The following is an 18508-nucleotide window of genomic DNA, read 5'->3' on the forward strand; positions in this document are numbered from 1 at the left end:
AAACCCTAATATGAAGGAAGTTGTTAGGAAAGAAGTACTCAAATTGCTTGATGCCGTGTGATTTACCCAATTTCTGATAGTGAGTGGGTCAGCCCTGTGCAAGTAGTGCCTAAAAAAGGAGGCATGACTGTTGTGAAAAAATGAAAGTGATGAGTTAATCCCAACTAGAACGGTCACGGGCTGGAGGATGTGCATTGACTATAGGAAATTAAATAAGGCAACAAGGAAAGACCATTATGCACTCCTTTTTATAGATCAGATACTAGAAAGGTTGCCTAAACACTCTCATTTTTGTTACTTAGATGGATTTTTTGGTTTTTACCAAATTCCTATCCATCCTAGTGACAAACACAAGACCACATTCACTTGCCCTTACGGCACTTTTGCCTATAGGAGGATGCCATTTGGTCTTTGTAATGCTCCCGCCATCTTTCAACATTGTATGACAGCTATATTCTCATATTTTATTGAAAACATCATGAAAATTTTTATGGATGACATTTCGGTGTATGGCACAACCTTTGATGAATGCTTAGCTAACTTGTCTAAGGTGCTATACAGGTGTCAAGAAATGAACCTCATCCTTAACTGGGAGAAGTGCCATTTCATGGTACAGGACGGTATTGTGCTGGGACATGTGGTATCCGAACGTGGCATTGAAGTAGACAAAGCAAAGGTGGAAGTCATAGAGAGAATGCAACCACCGACCACAGTTAAAGCAGTCCGTAGTTTCCGAGGACATGCAGGATTCTACCGGCGCTTTATAAAGGATTTCTCAAAAATTGGAAAACCTTTAACTAATTTGTTAGCTAATGATGTTCCTTTTGATTTTGATCATGACTGTGTGGCTATGTTCTGCAGGTTGAAAAAGGTATTGATCACTGCACCAATAATTCAACCACCTGATTGGGAGTTACCCTTTGAAATCATGTGCGACGCGAGTAACTATGCGGTAGGGGTTGTGCTAGGGCAGCGAAAGGAAAAGAGGTTGAATGCAATATATTATGTAAGCAAGGCGTTAGATGAAGCCCAAGTTAACTATGCCATAACAGAAAAAAAAAAAATCCTTGAGGTTGTGTTTGCTTTCGACAAATTTAGATCCTACCTCGTTGGCTCCAAAGTGATAGTATACACAGATCATGCTGGGATCAAATATCTTTTAAACAAGAGGGATGCAAAGCCTAGACTAATTAGATGGATTCTCCTCCTTCAGGAATTCGATCTTGAGATTCGTGATAAGAAAGGTGCAGAAAATGTAGTAGCCGCCCACCTCTCAAGATTGCATCAGGTTGTGGATAAGAATGGAGAGAATGAGCTGGCTATTAACGATGCATTTCTTGATGAACAGCTGCTAAGAGTTTCCACAATTGAAGCTCCATGGTATGCAGATTTTCTGAATTACCTAGTTTGTGGAATACTGCTACCAGATTTGAAATTCCAGCAGAAGAAAAAGTTCTTTTCAGAGTTGAGACACTATTTTTGAGATGAACCATTTCTTTACAAGCGATGTGCCGATGGAATACTTCGAAGATGTATCCCCGAAGAAGAAGCAGAAAACATCCTGTTCCATTGCAATTCTTCATCTTATGGTGGTCACTGTAGCTCTTCAAAAACTGCAGCCAAAATACTTCAAGCTGGGTTCTATTGGCCTACACTTTTTAAAGACACAAGGAGATTTGTGCTTGCTTGTGATCATTGTCAAAGAACAGGAAACATTTCAAGGAGACATGAAATGCCTCTTAATTACATCCTTGAAGTGGAAATCTTTGATGTTTGGGGAATAGATTACATGGGGCCGTTTCCATCTTCATGCAACAACAGATATATTCTTGTGGCTGTGGATTACGTTTCCAAATGGGTTGAAGCTATACCATCCCTAACAAATGATGCTCGGACTGTAATTAAACTCTTCAAACGGGTAATTTTTCAAAGGTTCAAAATTCCTAGAGCTGTCATAAGTGATGGAGGATCACGCTTTATAGAAAGACAATTCGAAAGCCTCCTTAGAAAATATGGGGTAACACACAAGATCGCCACACCAAACTACCCTCAAACAAGTGGGCAGGCTGAAATTTCAAATCAGGAGATCAAGAGTATACTTGAGAAAATAGTCTTGACAACAAGAAAAGATTGGTCACTGAAACTTGATGATGCCTTATGGGCATATAGAACAGTTTACAAGACCCCGATTGGCATGACACCATTTCGTTTAATTTATGGCAAGGCTTGTCATTTGCCAGTTGAATTGGAACACAAGGCATTTTGGGCAGTTAAAGCTCTCAATTTTGATATTAAGACAGCTGGAGAAAAGAGGAAACTTCAACTACAAGAACTGGAAGAATTAAGGTTGGGTGCCTATGAGAACTCAATGATGTACAAGGAAAGAACCAAATTATGGCATGACAAGCAGATTTTTCGTAGAGAATTGGTCCTGCTTTTTAATTCTCGATTCAAGCTTTTTCCAAGGAAATTAAGGTTAAGATGGTCAGGACCTTTCAGAGTGACCAAGGTCTTCCCGTATGGCGTTGTTGAAGTTCACAGTAAAACAATAGGCACCTTCAAAGTCAATGGACAAAGACTGAAGCATTATATTGTTGGAGAGCTCATTGAGGAAGGGAGAACTTATGCTCTCCCAAACACATCCCATTACTGAATAAATGAATAAAAAAGGAGTCGTGCTCGTGACCTTAAACGAGCTCCTATTTTTCTTTTTGATTTTCAGTCTTTGTTTTATTTATTTTTAATTTTTTATGGTTGTGTTACAAATTTTCAATTATGTTAGCTGATTAAAGTTCAGATGCTTTCTGCAGGTTCAGAATTGTTTCAGAGCTCCTTTTAGCTTATTTGTTGTTCAATTATACAGACTAGATTACCAGCAGCTAATGCAGACTCGTCAGGTTCACCTGGTATGAAACACAACCGTAGTGTGTCAAGGAACACAGGTGTGGATCGTACGCAGACTGGAAGAGTCCAAAAACAGTTTCCCTCCAAATTTTCCAGTCTTCTACTCCCGATCCTAATGTCCACCCTCCACTTTCCACCCACCCCATTACTTTTTCTCTCACCCCAAGATTGACCTAAACACTACCTATGCCTTTCCCCATAATCTTCTTGTCCTTGTCTTTATTCCACACTACCTTTTCCTACAACCAAGACACCCTCATAACTCTCCCATCCCATCAACTATCCAACTATACCCCCATCCCTTCTCTAGTACACATTCATTTCTACATAGCTCCCACTATCCTCTCACAGCTCAAACCATCAACCTAAAAACTCCATCACTTCCACCAGCCTTCTTACCACCTCACCTTGAGCTCCACAGGCAGCACCTTCATCATGCAGACTAGGAGAACTAGACGTACAGCCACTGCAATGAGCTCCCAGGACCAGCCTCCGCGATCTCCTCCAGTGAGCCACCCCTCAATTGAACAGCTACTTGACACGTCTACTCACAACATCATTTTCTGAGATGCTTTCCATAGGAACAGATACCGGGTTCTTTCTAAACGGAGAATCACCCCAACAAGGTACATGGATGGTAGGTAACCTTGGGTGGACTGCATTCGTTAATATGAGATTCCCCACTTATGAATGCCTCACCCTAGAGTTCTTAAGCTCTGTTGATGTCCATGTCCTCTACGGTCTAGGTAGTGAGGAAGGCGAGATCACATTTAGACTCCTTAACCAAGATTTTAAGCTTAATCTGGCCCAGTTTAACCAAATTTTCGGTCTTCCAACCGGTGGTGATCGCCGGACACACAAAGACTTTGATGCCACTGATTTTTGGCACACCCTCACCAATGAACCCAAATACGAACCTTCAACTGCTAGGGCCACCAGTCTTAGGAATCCTTGTTTCCGATACATTCATCGTATAATGGCCCTTTCTTTATTTGGCCGTGGTGATTGTGAGGCCATCGTTAGACAATCCGAGCTCATGTTTCTCTGGGCAATGCTCCACAACACCCCTTTAGATACTGGTGCTCATTTAGCCAGGCAATTTGCCAAAGTAGGCAAGGCTTCCTCGGGTGACATTGTCCTTGGCGGTCTCATCACTCCTATTGCCTTTGCTTTTCACTGTGACCTATCTCCATTTCAAACTATCCAAGCAACATTCGGTTGGACATGGAAGGTTGCATCGCTATGAAGATGATCGTCAAAGAAGCTGATGTCTACTACCTCATTCTCAAAGGGACACCACATTATCCCTTTCCTGACCCTGAGCGGACCACTGTCCACCGCTGCAAAAACTGGGGATTTCCTAGCCTGATCCCTCCCGCACCACGACACACTGGAAATCCCCTTGCAGAACAAGTTCCACACCCCCCGCGGCAAGTTCCACAGGCTGCAATAATCTCACGCACATTATGACTGCCCTCGACACCATTTCTGCTGAACAACAAGCACAGCGGCCAAGTTTAAACCAAATTCAGCAGCAAACCAATTCAATCTACGAGTGGCTAGTCGCGCAAGGCCATTTCTCTCCTCCACAATAGTCTGGTCAGTTCCACACTCCCCACTTGCTTACTTTTCTCTATTAACTACTGAACATTGAGGACAATGCTATAACTAGGCTTGGGGGAGTTAGTAAGTTATTTTGGCAATAGAATAGTTGCCTACATTCCTTCATGCACACTTGCATTTGCATATTTATCTTGATTTTATCTTGACACAAAAAAAAGCAGCAAAACAAAAACAAAAAGACTCTTGCCATCAGAAATCCTATGATGAATTGTTCAGCATGACACAAAAAAAAAGGCCATGGGATAATTTTCTTATCTAATAGTGATTGGACTGCACACTTGCATTTGCATGAGTCTAACTTTGCTAATCTCATTGTTTGTGATCTTGCAATTTAATTTAGTATATACATTTGCAATGGATTCTTCTTGAGATTTTGTGACCCCATAGCATTCTCTTTGCCTAAGTTAAGCTCTTAAATAAGAGGGAAATGATATAGGTGATCTTCTGAATTTTGAATTAAAAAAAAAAGAGGTCTATGCCAGCACTCCTTTGTTTTCATGGGCTATTTGCTATCGAGACATGAGTGCGTCTATGTAGGATTGTAACAAGTAGAAGGGTGGCTCTTGTGCCTAACCTGCATGTGCACCCTTCGAAAAAAAAAAAAGAAGAGAAAAGAGAAAAATCACCACGTCCTATGTTAGTCGGACAAAGAATTGGAGAAAAGGGTGAATAAAGTGTTAAAGAAATCCTATTGATCCCTCTAATAAGCAACTTGGCTAATGGATTGTGCATGGGAGTTCTATGAAGTCTCTAAGATCTATTGCATCTGTATATCCTATCTTAAATTTCAGGACCATTTGCATGTGAGGTGAATCAAGTTCTTTTGTGATGCTTGTGTACAGTCTATCCTATGGAAGAAGCTGAATTACTCCATGACCTTTATGAACTTTATTTGTAAGTTATGCTTGTGTCATGTGCTAGATAATGTCATCGTTTGAATTCTGTTAACTTCCCTTGTCATGTTCTTTAAATGTAACATTGCTTGAGGGCAAGCAAAATTCAGGCTTGGGGGAGTTGTTGCACTTACAAATTTCATTGTTATCTCATGCATTTAGCTAAATATCATGCATTTTTCCAAGTTTTCATAGTGATTTCTCCTCTCTTTTTGTACAAACTACTCTCTCTAGTTGTTTTGATTTCAGAAAGCAATAATTGGTTGAGAAACCCTGGAGACTGGGAAGAAACACAACCTATCTGTGGTCTGCGAGAAGTACTTGTGTTCTGTAAAGTGACTGGGGCCCAGCTTCCATCTTTGGCTATAAAAGGACCAGAAAATGGGCTTTAGGGTAGGAGGAAAGTAAGGAGAAAAAGGAGCTGGCGGCTGGAAAAAGAAAAAGAGGAAGTTCTGAAGGCTGAAAAGAAGCTGAAGAAAAAGAGAAAGGCTGGGAGACTGAAGATCATATCCTTGTAGCCATTATAGGGAGTCTTCTAAGCCCTGTTGTGCTGTGTCTGGCATACTCTTGTTCTTCCTATTTTCACTTTGTAACTGAGACAATGTGTGTGTATAACTCTTCTTAGGTTTGGGATTAACCCAAGGTGGTATATGTTTGATATGTTGATACATTTTGTATGGATCTTTTATGCTTAAAAGTAGATTTCTTGAGTTGATTTCTGATTTGAGTACACAGCTTGTAATTGTGAAAGTATTACTTGCCTACCTTAGAGATCTAGGTTAACTGAAAGGATAACCTGGGTCTTGGAACCTCATTAATCACCCTGAACTTACTGAAAGGTAATTCTTGAGGGTCTTTTGCTTAATCACCATGCTTATTTAGGTTTTGAAAGAGTTTATCTACCATGAAAGTAGGAGATGGCCCTACCAAGACCTAACTTGTTACCTCTTGAAAGAGAGTGACAAGGATAACCTGGGGCTTAGGATTAATGCCCTTCAATAGATCTACCCAAATCTAGTCTAGATCCAACACATTATTCATGTTACACCTTGTGGTGGGTTCCCAAACCTAAGTCTATTTTAACCTGAAGTGTAATCCACAGCCCTGTGTTTCTGTAGCCTTGATTGTGTTTTATTCCCTGCTTCTTGTTGTTTCCAATTCCTACCTTTTTAATTGTCTAGATAACCCCTTGTTGCAATAGGTTGGTAATCATACTTGGTCCTCGTGGGATCGATACTTATTTACTACTTGGCAAAACCGTGCACTTGCGGTTGTGAAAACAAGTTGGCCATAAAAGCATTCCCAGTTTAGTTGTGGCCACAAGTAGTCCTAGGACCGCCAAGGATAAAACAATACAAGTGAAATCCCTTGCTATTAGCCTCTGAGATTCCCCAAGTGGTGATTTCAAGTATTTCAAGATCACAACCATCAAGAGCTTTACAACGCCTCTTGCATAGAAAAACTCTGGGTCAATAATGCCACCTCTACATAAATTAGACTGAGGAGATCTCGGCACTACAGTGCTAGACCTTTTCCACAGTTTTGGGCCAATGCCCATAGGCCGTAGGCCGCTATCACCATCAATCCCAATAAGCACGTGAAACTATTTCAAGTTAAAAGAATCACTATTCAGCTCCAAGCCTTAACCCAAACAAATACTTAAAGAAAATAGTTTTGATCCTTTTATATATCTATATCAACTCATGAGGCGTCACACACATATATCTAAGCAAAATCCTAGTTTCAAAAATATTTTCTTATATTTTTAATAGTACACGCATGGTGCAACATGGACTGAGCAACCCTACATTTATCTAGCATCATAGAGGTTCCACCCAAAACTTAGTCCAGATTTGAATGGAATAATCTAGAGTCATGTGGAAGGGCCTTGTATCTTGTAAACTAGTAGAATTATATGGAGTTCTCTAAAGTCCACTCCATAAGTGTAGAGTTGGATGGAAGACTCTAGGACTTGGAAGAAACTTAGATATTTTTAATAGTGTGTGGAAGAATATGGAGTTCTCTAGAGAATCTGTTATAGTCATCAGATCAAGTCGATCTCCACTGTCCATTGAGGTAGAGTACTATAAATACCCTTTAGGTCATCCTTGAGGGGTAACCAAGAAGTGCGTGCAACAATTATAAAATGTTCCACTTAATAGAGAGCTTCCCCAAAGATCCTTAAAGTCTCCAATTCCTTTTTTGGTATTCCTAAGTTCATGGGCAACTTGCTAAGACAAATTAGCTTAAGGAAGCGAAGCCTAATTTGATCAGAGAGATCCTTGTGAACCCTAATTTGATCAGAGAGAATTTGATCAAGTGCCCCACGTTTTTGGAGTTGAAGTACAAGCCTGTGACAATACACACAACCACATAAAAGAAAACTACTAGCGCTGAACCTAAAAAGCATAAAAACACTTATAAATTAGGTATCCAAACTACATGCTTTAAGCAATATTTCCCAAAAAGCACTTTTGGAGTCGGATAACAATACATTGGGACATTTTTTTTTAAACCAATGATACTTTCATTAAAATGGTTAATTTCCATGGTATTCGTATGAATGAATTCTAGTCTTTTTCCAAAACCGCATACCTTTCATGATTTTAACTGTCTAGGCTCACGTTCAGAAGATATAACAAGAGCCTAACAATACATTCCAATATGCATCCGAATATCCAAATAAAATAACTATTATTTTACAAATAGAAATATTTGTGTTAGAAGTACTCCAGAAAAATGAAAGTGAAGAACTTATTTTATGAGTACTTCCAAACTGCTGATAACACAGTGGAAGCACTGTGTTTCTCATACTGTTGAGTTGCACACACATACAACATTTTAACTCAATTCTGTAAATAAAAATGAAAAAATTTAGGCCTTCTTTTATTGGCTTATTTCTCTTTTGTAGTGACATCTACACTTGCAAAAATTTGGAATGTACTGAGATCCCATATGGATATATATATATATACCTCTTAACAGAGGATACAAAAGATAGATAAAAATAAAAATAGAAAAAGCAGAAATATAAAAAACAGACCAACATGTTTTTACTCCTATATACATAATTCAACTTCCTTCACCTTAGTCCAAATCCAATCATGGTTCTAGCAAAAGATTTCTCATGTCATGCTGCCGGAACTTCTCTCTCAAGTTTCAATATACATATAATAACTTATAGCAAGATCTCCAAAACCTACCGGGATACTTGGGTTTGGCCTACTAAGAAATACTTCAAATTTGAGAAAAATGTCGAATAATGGCTGGCTAGAATTTGAGGAATCAATCTAGGACCGCGGCTTTCAACTCGTGGAAGTCCTCGTAGGAAGATCCACCAGAAGAATCACTTTGATATGGTGTAGTCTCCCTTGGCGATGATTGGAGTGAATCGATTTGCTGCACTGCAAGACATGAAAATAAGAGTTGCATTTGTCAAAATTCATTGACCTGCCTAGAACAATTGCTTGGAAACTCTCAAGTTCATATAAAACAAAACAAAACAAGACACTTCTTGGTCTGTAAGCATTCGAGTTTTGCATTGGAGGAAAAGATTATATGTACCCTTCTGGCCTCTGGAACGGAACTTCTTTGTGTGCCTCCGAATAAGTTTTTTAGCTTTTGTTATCGTCAACTGCCTAGCAAAGGGAGAGAATTCGACATCACTCTCACTCCACTCACCATGATACTCATTGTCTGCTTCTCCTCTCATTGTTTTTAATACAAAAGCCTTGGCTTTCCGACGTTGAGAATTGAACAGTCCCTTTATGGAGGTGACAAACCCATCACCAGCACCATCACTCGGCCGCTTGAGAAATGCTATAGGGTTTTGATCAGCCTTTCCAGGCTGCCCACCATCACTATCACTAAAATTAAGATCAATGTCAGGAACAACACCTTGTGCATCTCTTTGACTTTGTGCCTTGTCTTTGAACTTCTTGCCCTACATAAAGAGGGCCATTACGAAGGCAGGTCAAGCAGGATAATTTGCATTTAAACATCAACAAGGTTAAAGTCTGAGATGATTCGAGGATCAAAGCAATGATAAGACAAATAGTTCACAGAAAAAAAATATTTAAGCATATCTGCTAATCAAATAACAAAAATAAATGGACGACAGAAAGCAAAAATTCTATGTTCAGCAATAACCTGCATCCCAGTCACTGACTTCAAGACACCCCAGATAATATGTTTCTTTACTCTTGAAAATAAACGCCTCCATGTGCCAGTAAATTCAACACGATGGAAAGTATCCATCAAAAGTCTTAAGTCATTCACCGCAAACCTTGAACCCTCGTAAGTAACTAGCAGCTCAACCTAAGAAACAAGTATGCAAAAATATGGGTAAACCCCTGGACTGGGTGGTAATATTACAGGCGAACTAACAGCGTCAAATTGACAGAGTATATGCATAGAAAGACTAACCTGACTTATCTTGATGTTATGAAATTCCATCATCTTCCTGGCTCTAGTTCTTTTCTCATCCTGAGACTTCCCAACTTTCTTCTCCTCATGGGACAAGCGAGCTGCTTTGGCCATCTTATCTTTAGGTTTACTTTTGGATGTGACTTCCACAGAAGCATTTTGAAGTTCTGGTGTTGGATTAAGGAGACCACTTTTTGTAGATACGCTCGAGGAATGGGCTTGCATGACAAGTTCATTGGCTACAGATTCAGCAACATTTTCTTCCCAAGTTCTGTCAAATGAAGATGTTCGTCGAAGCTCTGAATTTGGCCGTGTGTTTGGTTTTTTGCTTCCCTGGATGCAGCTTACATAAGTTAATGTAAATAAAGACTTGCAGATACTACAAAAAAATCACTACATTTTGGAAACAGAAGGCTTAAAATGTAATTGCCCCACTTTAATTATATAATGACACATTCCTTGTGTAAAATGGAAAAAAGCATATCCTCAAAATTTTTACTTTATGCCTCATGTCATTTTTTCCATTTTCTAGTGCAACATTTTCTTACAGAAAAGCATTGTTAATTGAAAATTGTACAAGTGGCTCATTTTATTGAGACTTACTTGGGAAGAATCACCAGGGGTAGAAAATTGGATGGCGCCACCAGGAACAGAGGAACTGGCAGCTGTCCCCAGTTTTCCAAGAGCCTCAAGTTCTCTTATAGCGTGGCTACTTGAGGAAGAAGGTTCAGCGGCAGAACCTTTTCTCCCCCGTCTTGAACTAGCAGTAGTTGAAACTTTCCATACTTCCTTAACATTTCACAAAGCAAAAAGGTATCAGGAAAATTAGTGGAAACTATATAATTGAAATCAAGAGACCTGAATATACAACAGCATTCAGCTAACCTGCCGTCGTTGTGAATCTTGTTCTTCTTCTGGGAAAAAGTAGTCCCACATCATTCTGTACATTGTTTCAGCCAAATGAATCTTCAATGGATATATTTCTACCTGCAAAAGAACATGTGCAAAATCCTTAGATTTTTTTTTTCCTTTTCTTTCCAATTTTCAGAACATTATGACACCAAATTTTGTGCATGCAGTAAGGACTACTCATAGGAAAAGGTGACAAGGCAGTTAAAAAAAATTCCATCATAACAAGGGTACAACCATAAGCTATCTCAAGTCTCATAACAAACAAAATCATTGTTCATAAGATGCTGCAGAACATGTGTCAAATGAAAAGTAAAATTAAAATTTGGCCCAAAAGATGAAGAACACAGTAAGTCAAAGGTACTTCAGATCATAGAATTCATGAAGATATGATATTCAATCCAACAAGTAGTAACTATTTATAATCCTCACAAATCATGTCATACTCCTATAGAAAGATCTAGGAGACAAAACAGAAAAGGAGAAAGGAATTTTGTTCACACAAAAAAGGGAAATGAAGGACAGGAACTGCAACAGGCCCTAAATCACCCATCTGTTAGACTAGTGTAAAGGGAGGGGCTAGTAGCTGTAGACTACATTATTCGTTGAAAGGGTTACAGTATATGTTTAATGCAAAATATACAATATTTATAGAAATTATCAAATCAAAAAAGTTTTAAAATATTGCTAGTTATTTACAGGCAAATAAACAAAGATGCATTTTATAAATATATAAATAATCAATAATTCAAAACACCGCATGTGTCTGCTTACTTCAAGGGCTGTAATTGAGCCGAGCTTGAGTGAGCTTGTCCAGGCTCACATTGAGCTTGCTGTGCTAGATGCAGACTCAAGCTTGGTTTGAGCCTGTGAACCAGGCTCAAGCTCAAGCTTAATTAGCTGAGCTAAAGCTCGGCTCACTTTTGACTAAGGTTCAATTCTGAGAAGAGCGTTATGCAAGATTTGGAGATTGGAGATTTGTAAAAGATAAGACTGGACTTTTAGTTTTAAATATTGAAACTGCAGCGGCAGGGGAGCTATCTTAAAATTTACTGTATTAAAGTTGCATGTTTCAACATATTTTCATTTAAATCCTTACAAAAGCTAAATTAAAAGTTTTATTTAATTTTAAAATTTTTTTTACTACCATATTATGTTATTTACAACACAGTATGATGGAACATTATCAAATGAGCCAAGGTATGTTTGAGCTTGGCTCGTTTACCTATTGAGCCCTAAATTTTAGCTCAAGCTTTGGTTCATTTATGATTGAACAAGCTTGAGTGAGCCAAAAATTATGCGAGGGCTGAGCTTGTTTGACAGCCCTATTTACTGCATATGAGATATGGTCTCTCTTAAGAACAAACAACATATTGCCACTTACAATAATAAATGGTTACGAGTATTAAGGTTACTGAGAAGTGTACAGAGTTTTTAGATAGATATCAGGAAATTTAATTCACAAGTTTTTAAATTACATACTTCAAAATGATTAATTTGATTTTCATGCTAGTGGTCCTAATCTATACATCTTTTCCATACCACCTCTATCCATAAGATTTTAAGCCAAATTGAAGTTGAAACATAAACCATATGATGTGCAATAAAGAGGAATGTTGTTTTCAAGTTCAATTTTAAATCTAAAATAGTCAACCAATTAGATTTGGTATGAGACTCACAAGCACACAAGAATAAACAGTAGTAATAAAGCTCATGATACAATGAAATATTCAGATAAACGATTTCCTACAAATATGTGAATTTCTATTGCGAAGAAGGCTTTTTAGTTTAGCTGTTGACAAATAGGTTTGCTTTTTCAATTTGAACCGTAAACCATTGAAAAGTAACCACTAGGATCAGGTAAAGATTGTAGCGCTCACTGCACAGATAAAATACCAATTAATAATGCTCAAGATGCAAGAAGGATTACCCTCAGGGAAAACCAAGGCAGAATGGAAATAAAAATTCAAGAAGTTTCTTCTTGATGTCTTTATGGCACTAATATTGCCCATGCAGCCATTATCTTTCTGGGTACAACAGAGTTTTCTCCTTCCTTCTAGTTTCTAGCGCATCACCAGTGTTCATTGCGCACTCAAAGTTGTTTACTGATCTCAAAATCTTTTTCCTCTCATCTTCTCTCATACTCAATGTGAAAGGAAAAACCCTCAGGACTGTTTTGAAAAGATTAAAATAGCTAGTGATGCATTATTTGCCCACAGAAAATCAACTAAAGAAAGTCAATTAGAAAGAAGCTTCATTGTATAGATCAAAATAGTGATGCCAGATCAATGAGATGAGGAATCCAATATGGGGTAGTTAAGCTAGATCAAAGGGGTTTTTGATTGGCAATAATCACAGACTAGTTTATCTCGATGGTTAGGGGAAAGAGGTTGATCACATGCCACCAACAAAATCATATATAGCTTAATCATTGGCAACGGAAGCATGATCACCATTAAGAAGGGTGCCAAAGGAGTCAAATCCATACACAATTAATTGCAGTCCAGCACACTGTCAAATGAGATAACATTCTTACCAAAGAAGCTGAATCATAAAGGGAGGACAGTAGAATGTCAGTATAGACACTACAATGGTGTTTGGATAGAGGAATAAATGAAGGATCATTCTTCCTTATTCCTCAAAATTTGCCAAACACCCCAAAACCCATTAATCCTCAATCCTCCCTATAAGCAATAACAAGTCTTAATCCAATATCAACAGTAGCTTATGCCAGATTAAGGGGTAGAATGAGAGTTACGAGTATACCCCCAATCCAATCTTATGTTATTCTTTCTTGTTTGTCTTCTTGATTTTTCTATTACTGATTATATACCATTGCCAGAATCAATTATTCAAGTTCAAAAAAGTAATTATCAACATTTAACATAACATCCTAATTTGTATATATTAATATAAATACAAGTATATCTACGTAATAATAGTTAAAACAAAAATAACAATGATAGCAAGAATAATATGATTACATCATATTAATGATAAGGGAGATGCTAATGACAACCATAAGTATAATAATTTTCCTCTCTTAAATGTATGATTCATGTCAAATAAATGATAAAAAAGTCGAACAGAAGGAATAAACATTCTTGATCCAATCATCCCTCCCTTTAGTTTAGCAAACACCCCACCCTTATTCCTTCCCTCTATTCAAACACTAGAAGGAATAAGGGGAAATATTTAACCTTTCAATGGCCTAATCAAATCCTCCCCTTATTCCCTATCCAAACACCCAGATTCAAAGAAAAATAAATAAACAAATGATAAACAATTAAATTGAAGGGGAACCTGCATACATGGAAAAGCAATCAATATGAAGTCCACTACTGAAGGAATGAACAAATAATTCACTGCCCTGGATTTAGAAAAGCAAAGAATAGAGGTGATACGGAAAAGATGTGCACATGAAGTTACACATGAAGTTAGAATAACTAATAGTTCCACATTGATTAATTAGGAAAATATGGATTTGAATATATAGGCCGGGTTTTCTCATCCTATTAGCTTAACCTTTTGTGTTGAATCAAGCCCAAATTATATATTTGATTTGCATCTGACATAATATCAGAGTTTGGTCTGTTTGATTTATTTGCAACATGGTTGGTTAAAATAAGACTAGCATGTATCACGAGGGCATGTTAGAGAAACTAATAGTTCCCCATGGGTTAATTTGGAAAATATAGATTTGAATATATAAGCTTGGGTTTCTCATTATACCAATTTAACCCTGTGGGTTGAATTAGGCGAAAACAATATGTTTGGTTTGCATCCAACTGAATGATACTTTGCACCTAGAGGAGCTTCCCCCTACACTAGCAACAATAAAAATCCTGCAGGGTATTAGCTTATTTTCCTATCTATTTGTGATGGAAAATAATAATTTTTAGTCCAAGTCCACATTTACAAAAGAGAAATCCTGATCCAAATCCAAATCAAAGAACCTAGTTTAAGACTTAAGCTCATATCATAGAAAATTCCTTATCATTGGGCCATTGGCTTTGGCTCTCAAAATAGATCTAAACAGTTCTTGCCTGAATGTTCAACCCAAAGAGATATCACTGCAATATAAACACATCTACAATTTGATTCTACAACATTGATACGCAGATGTGAAGTAGATTACTTGCATATTGGCATAACCTACAAATATGAACTTTTGGATAATGTGTCCAGGTCGCTTGTGTAACCCTAAGCCACTCTAGATTACATGTATCATGTTCTCCTTTGCTACAGAAATCCAAATTTCTGTTCTTTTTCCTCTATTCTCCGGAAAATATCCTGATTTTCTCTATCTTCTTGAATTTCTCTTTTCAAGTATTACTGATCTTTTGCTCATCTTTCTAAACTTAATTTCCAGAACCATCATGTGATCTTCCTAATCTTTTGAACCTTCATTTAATTGCTGCGCATATCTTTCTTATTTAAATAACTAAGCATCTAACTAATTGAAAATTATATAATATATTATTTGTATGTTTGGAATTTGACTCTATAAAATAAAATTTCATAATCTATTCCGATTGAGTTAAGATAATTTGTATATGAAGCTACATGTATGTTATGGTAGAAAGGAATCTACAACCAGCAGTCAACATCCAGATCATCAAAATAAATTGAAACTAAATTGTTAAGGGGGACAACATTCATATCAAAGGACTAATTAAAGAGAAACGAGAACATATCAAGATTTGGTATCTGGATCTCTTTCGAACATGATGGGATGTGGAGGAAAAAAATAAAAAAAGAAAGAAAGAAAGAAAAAGGAACAAAGTTAATCATACCAAATAGAACTAGATTATTGAAAAAGGATTGGAAAAAAAAAAGCTAGGAACATAAAACTATTATACCATGTTGCACATACTAAATGCAATCAATGGACAATGTTTTAACTTATGTGTATTATGTATTAAGAAATTCTCCATGAAGTTAACAAACTAAGTTATAAAAAGAAAATGCAAGAAAAAAATATATGCAAGATCAAGTCATAGTTGAACACAACTCACATGGAAAAGTTCTAGAGGGGAACTTCCATCCTTTGGAACCCCCTGCTTGGCATCCACACGGAGCATGACATTTCTGCAGCCATGCAGAGAGTTAGATATGTTTGTTTTCTCCTCTAACAGAAAATGATGACCAAGGCACATGAGACTGGTGGCCGGTAAATACCTTCTCTAGTAATAATACAACTTGTAACACAACGAACCAAGGAATTAACACATGATCCAGAAAATTAATTTTTTTTAAAAAAAAAATATCATTAAATACAGATCAAGGTAAATGAGTATGTGCAGCGAAAATTCACTAGCTAAATAAATAAAAAATAAAAGAAAATTGAAATTACAGATTATACCAATATAATTTATAACAAATCTGAATGCTTGTATTGGTTTTAACAAACCTTTAAGCATTGCTTTCACAAAATCACACCAACATCAGCCAAGAAAAGTTTGATTAATAGAAGAGAAGAAAAGCATATTTATGTCTTTCAAGCAAATGTTGTTAAGGAGCATTTTTAGTCAAGAACAGGTCCAGTTGGATCTTTTTCTAGATAGATACTCTTGAAAAGAAGTTCTCCTAATTCGTTTACAAAAGCTGCAGAAAAACTCCATGAGGATTGGCACGAACTTTGTTTATATAATACCCATAAAGAAATATATAAAAAATCTGCTAACTTTTGGTTGTAAATGGTTATTTCTTCAAAAGAAAGCAATGGTTTAGTAATCAATCAAGTCAAAAAGACTAGTTCTTCATGCCAAGTGACACTTGCATTATATTCATTTATCGAAATGCCATTAGTAAGGCAAAGAGAAAAAATAAGTAAAGACCAAGGTCTTACTTTCCCCATTCGGGGGGAGCATTCCAGGCTGACAACAACATATCAGACTTTGCATTCTGTAGGCAATTCCTAACAACAAATGACTTTGTAGTGAATTGAGCAATACCAATATCTTTGTAATCACGGTCAAAATCATAAATCTGCCCAAAGATTAACAGAAACAACAGAGCTAATTAAAATTATAAGGAAACAACAAAAATATAAATATGGGAAGGAAACACGTTGTAGTGAATTGAGCAACAGAAATATCCAGAAGAACATAAATAGCAAGTGCAACATTCCAATGCTATAACAAATGAGAAAACAAGAAATACATACATATTTAAGTATGTAACTAATTTTGCATGTCAGTCATAATAAGCAAAAGGAAATTATACCTGAGGGTCTAAAAAGAATACACAATAGCTAAGTAACTAACAAAGTAGAGTTAACAAAAGATCAACAGAAGAGTCTACACAAAACAGTAATATAATGAGCCACATTGGGAAGGTTTAAGGTTTCAATAGAAACATAATCACATTGTTCAACTTGGCTCTAGCATGTGACAGATGACAGAAGGTGGTAATGCATTTACATCTAATACACAAGCCAATATATTTTTACAATTTGAGGTACACTTCACTTGTGCAGATAAGAACTATAATTATCTCTTTCCAGATTTAATTAGATTAGCAACCTAGTGTGAACTATAATTATAGAATATAGGCATAAATTCATTAGCAGATGCAAAAACAAGAGAATCTAAAAGCCAGATTTCATTTTCAATTCCTCAGATACCAAATTAACTGGAATACTAAAATTTATTTTACATGTATGGGTATACACATAATTTAGGAAACTTAAATGTATAATGGCTAAAACATCAGTATTTCAATTCGAAGTGAAGTGGAAGGCTATAGGAAGATTGCTTTTGTTGGCAAACCATTTAATAAAGAGTCTTGTAAACATCAATATAGCTCAGGTTTATAAGGAAAAAGTAACAAATATCAAGTATCAATCCAGATGTTCAAATGTTGGACTAAGTGAAATTACAGAAACATGCAGAAGTTGCTGTCAACAAAGACGTCTACTAGGTTGAAATAACAAAGAAGAAAGACGAAGCAAGAACAAGAATGTAAACAACTTATGGCTCAACCAATGAATTTCTACAATTATCAGATCACACCAAACATCTAGCTGAAATTGTTCTAAAAACTAGCATAAACGTGATAATCATAAATATTGAACTTCTCCAAGTGGATAAACTTTGCAAAAGTTTCTTCTCTTATCATAGAATAAAAAGATAAAAGTACTGATAAAGAGAATATTAAAGACAGGAAGAAAATTTTTTGTCTAAGCAAACTGTGTTGAATGGTTTAATGATAAAGAGGTTAACATTATCCAAACATTTAAGTAGACAATCAGTGTGAGTACTAACATTATGATCACAATAGAAGTTATTGATAAATCATCATAACCTTCAGCCTCAACCATTATGCTATAAACAAATCTTAGAGGAGCAGAACTGGAAATCGTTTTGGAAAAGGATTGGAATCTATCAAACTGAGATATTATGCATGAACAGTGATAAGATCAAACACATTTACAAGTTGAACAAAACAAATGAAAACTTTGAAACAGTATTAAAAGACCTATACAATGGGAAACAAGACCAAATGTTGGAATGCAAGAAAAAACGTTCCTTCATAAAACCTATCCTGAGAGTATTTAATGAATCTAAAAGCCTATCTAACCATCTGTTTAAAAGAATAGAAACAAATTATACATGATTTGATAGTTTGTTGGAACAAAGCAGAAGCAATCATCTTAATTACCATCAGAATATCATCAATATTAAAATGCAGTTGCTAAAACCATGCTTTATTAGATTGCCTTCAAGGTTATTGCTCGCTTCCTTATTTTT

General features: G+C 36.5%; 1 protein-coding gene across 4 annotated transcripts in view; it reads right to left on the reverse strand.

Moving 5' to 3' along the window:
• Positions 1-8279: 8279 nt before the first annotated feature.
• LOC120277119 (protein SABRE) overlaps positions 8280-18508 on the reverse strand; it is a 37502-nt gene continuing 27273 nt past the window's right edge. For all 4 annotated transcript variants that reach the window (XM_039283863.1, XM_039283865.1, XM_039283864.1 and 1 more), the window contains 8 exons: positions 16606-16745; positions 15773-15845; positions 10731-10832; positions 10449-10634; positions 9846-10178; positions 9570-9737; positions 8985-9363; positions 8280-8824 (listed from right to left, as the gene is read on the reverse strand). In XM_039283863.1, coding sequence (XP_039139797.1) covers positions 8706-8824; positions 8985-9363; positions 9570-9737; positions 9846-10178; positions 10449-10634; positions 10731-10832; positions 15773-15845; positions 16606-16745 — 1500 coding nt within the window. In that variant the 3' untranslated portion in view covers positions 8280-8705. The remainder of the gene's footprint in view (positions 8825-8984; positions 9364-9569; positions 9738-9845; positions 10179-10448; positions 10635-10730; positions 10833-15772; positions 15846-16605; positions 16746-18508) is intronic.

Source organism: Dioscorea cayenensis, chromosome 15 (genome assembly GCF_009730915.1).
Source record: "Dioscorea cayenensis subsp. rotundata cultivar TDr96_F1 chromosome 15, TDr96_F1_v2_PseudoChromosome.rev07_lg8_w22 25.fasta, whole genome shotgun sequence".
NCBI lineage: Eukaryota > Viridiplantae > Streptophyta > Magnoliopsida > Dioscoreales > Dioscoreaceae > Dioscorea > Dioscorea cayenensis.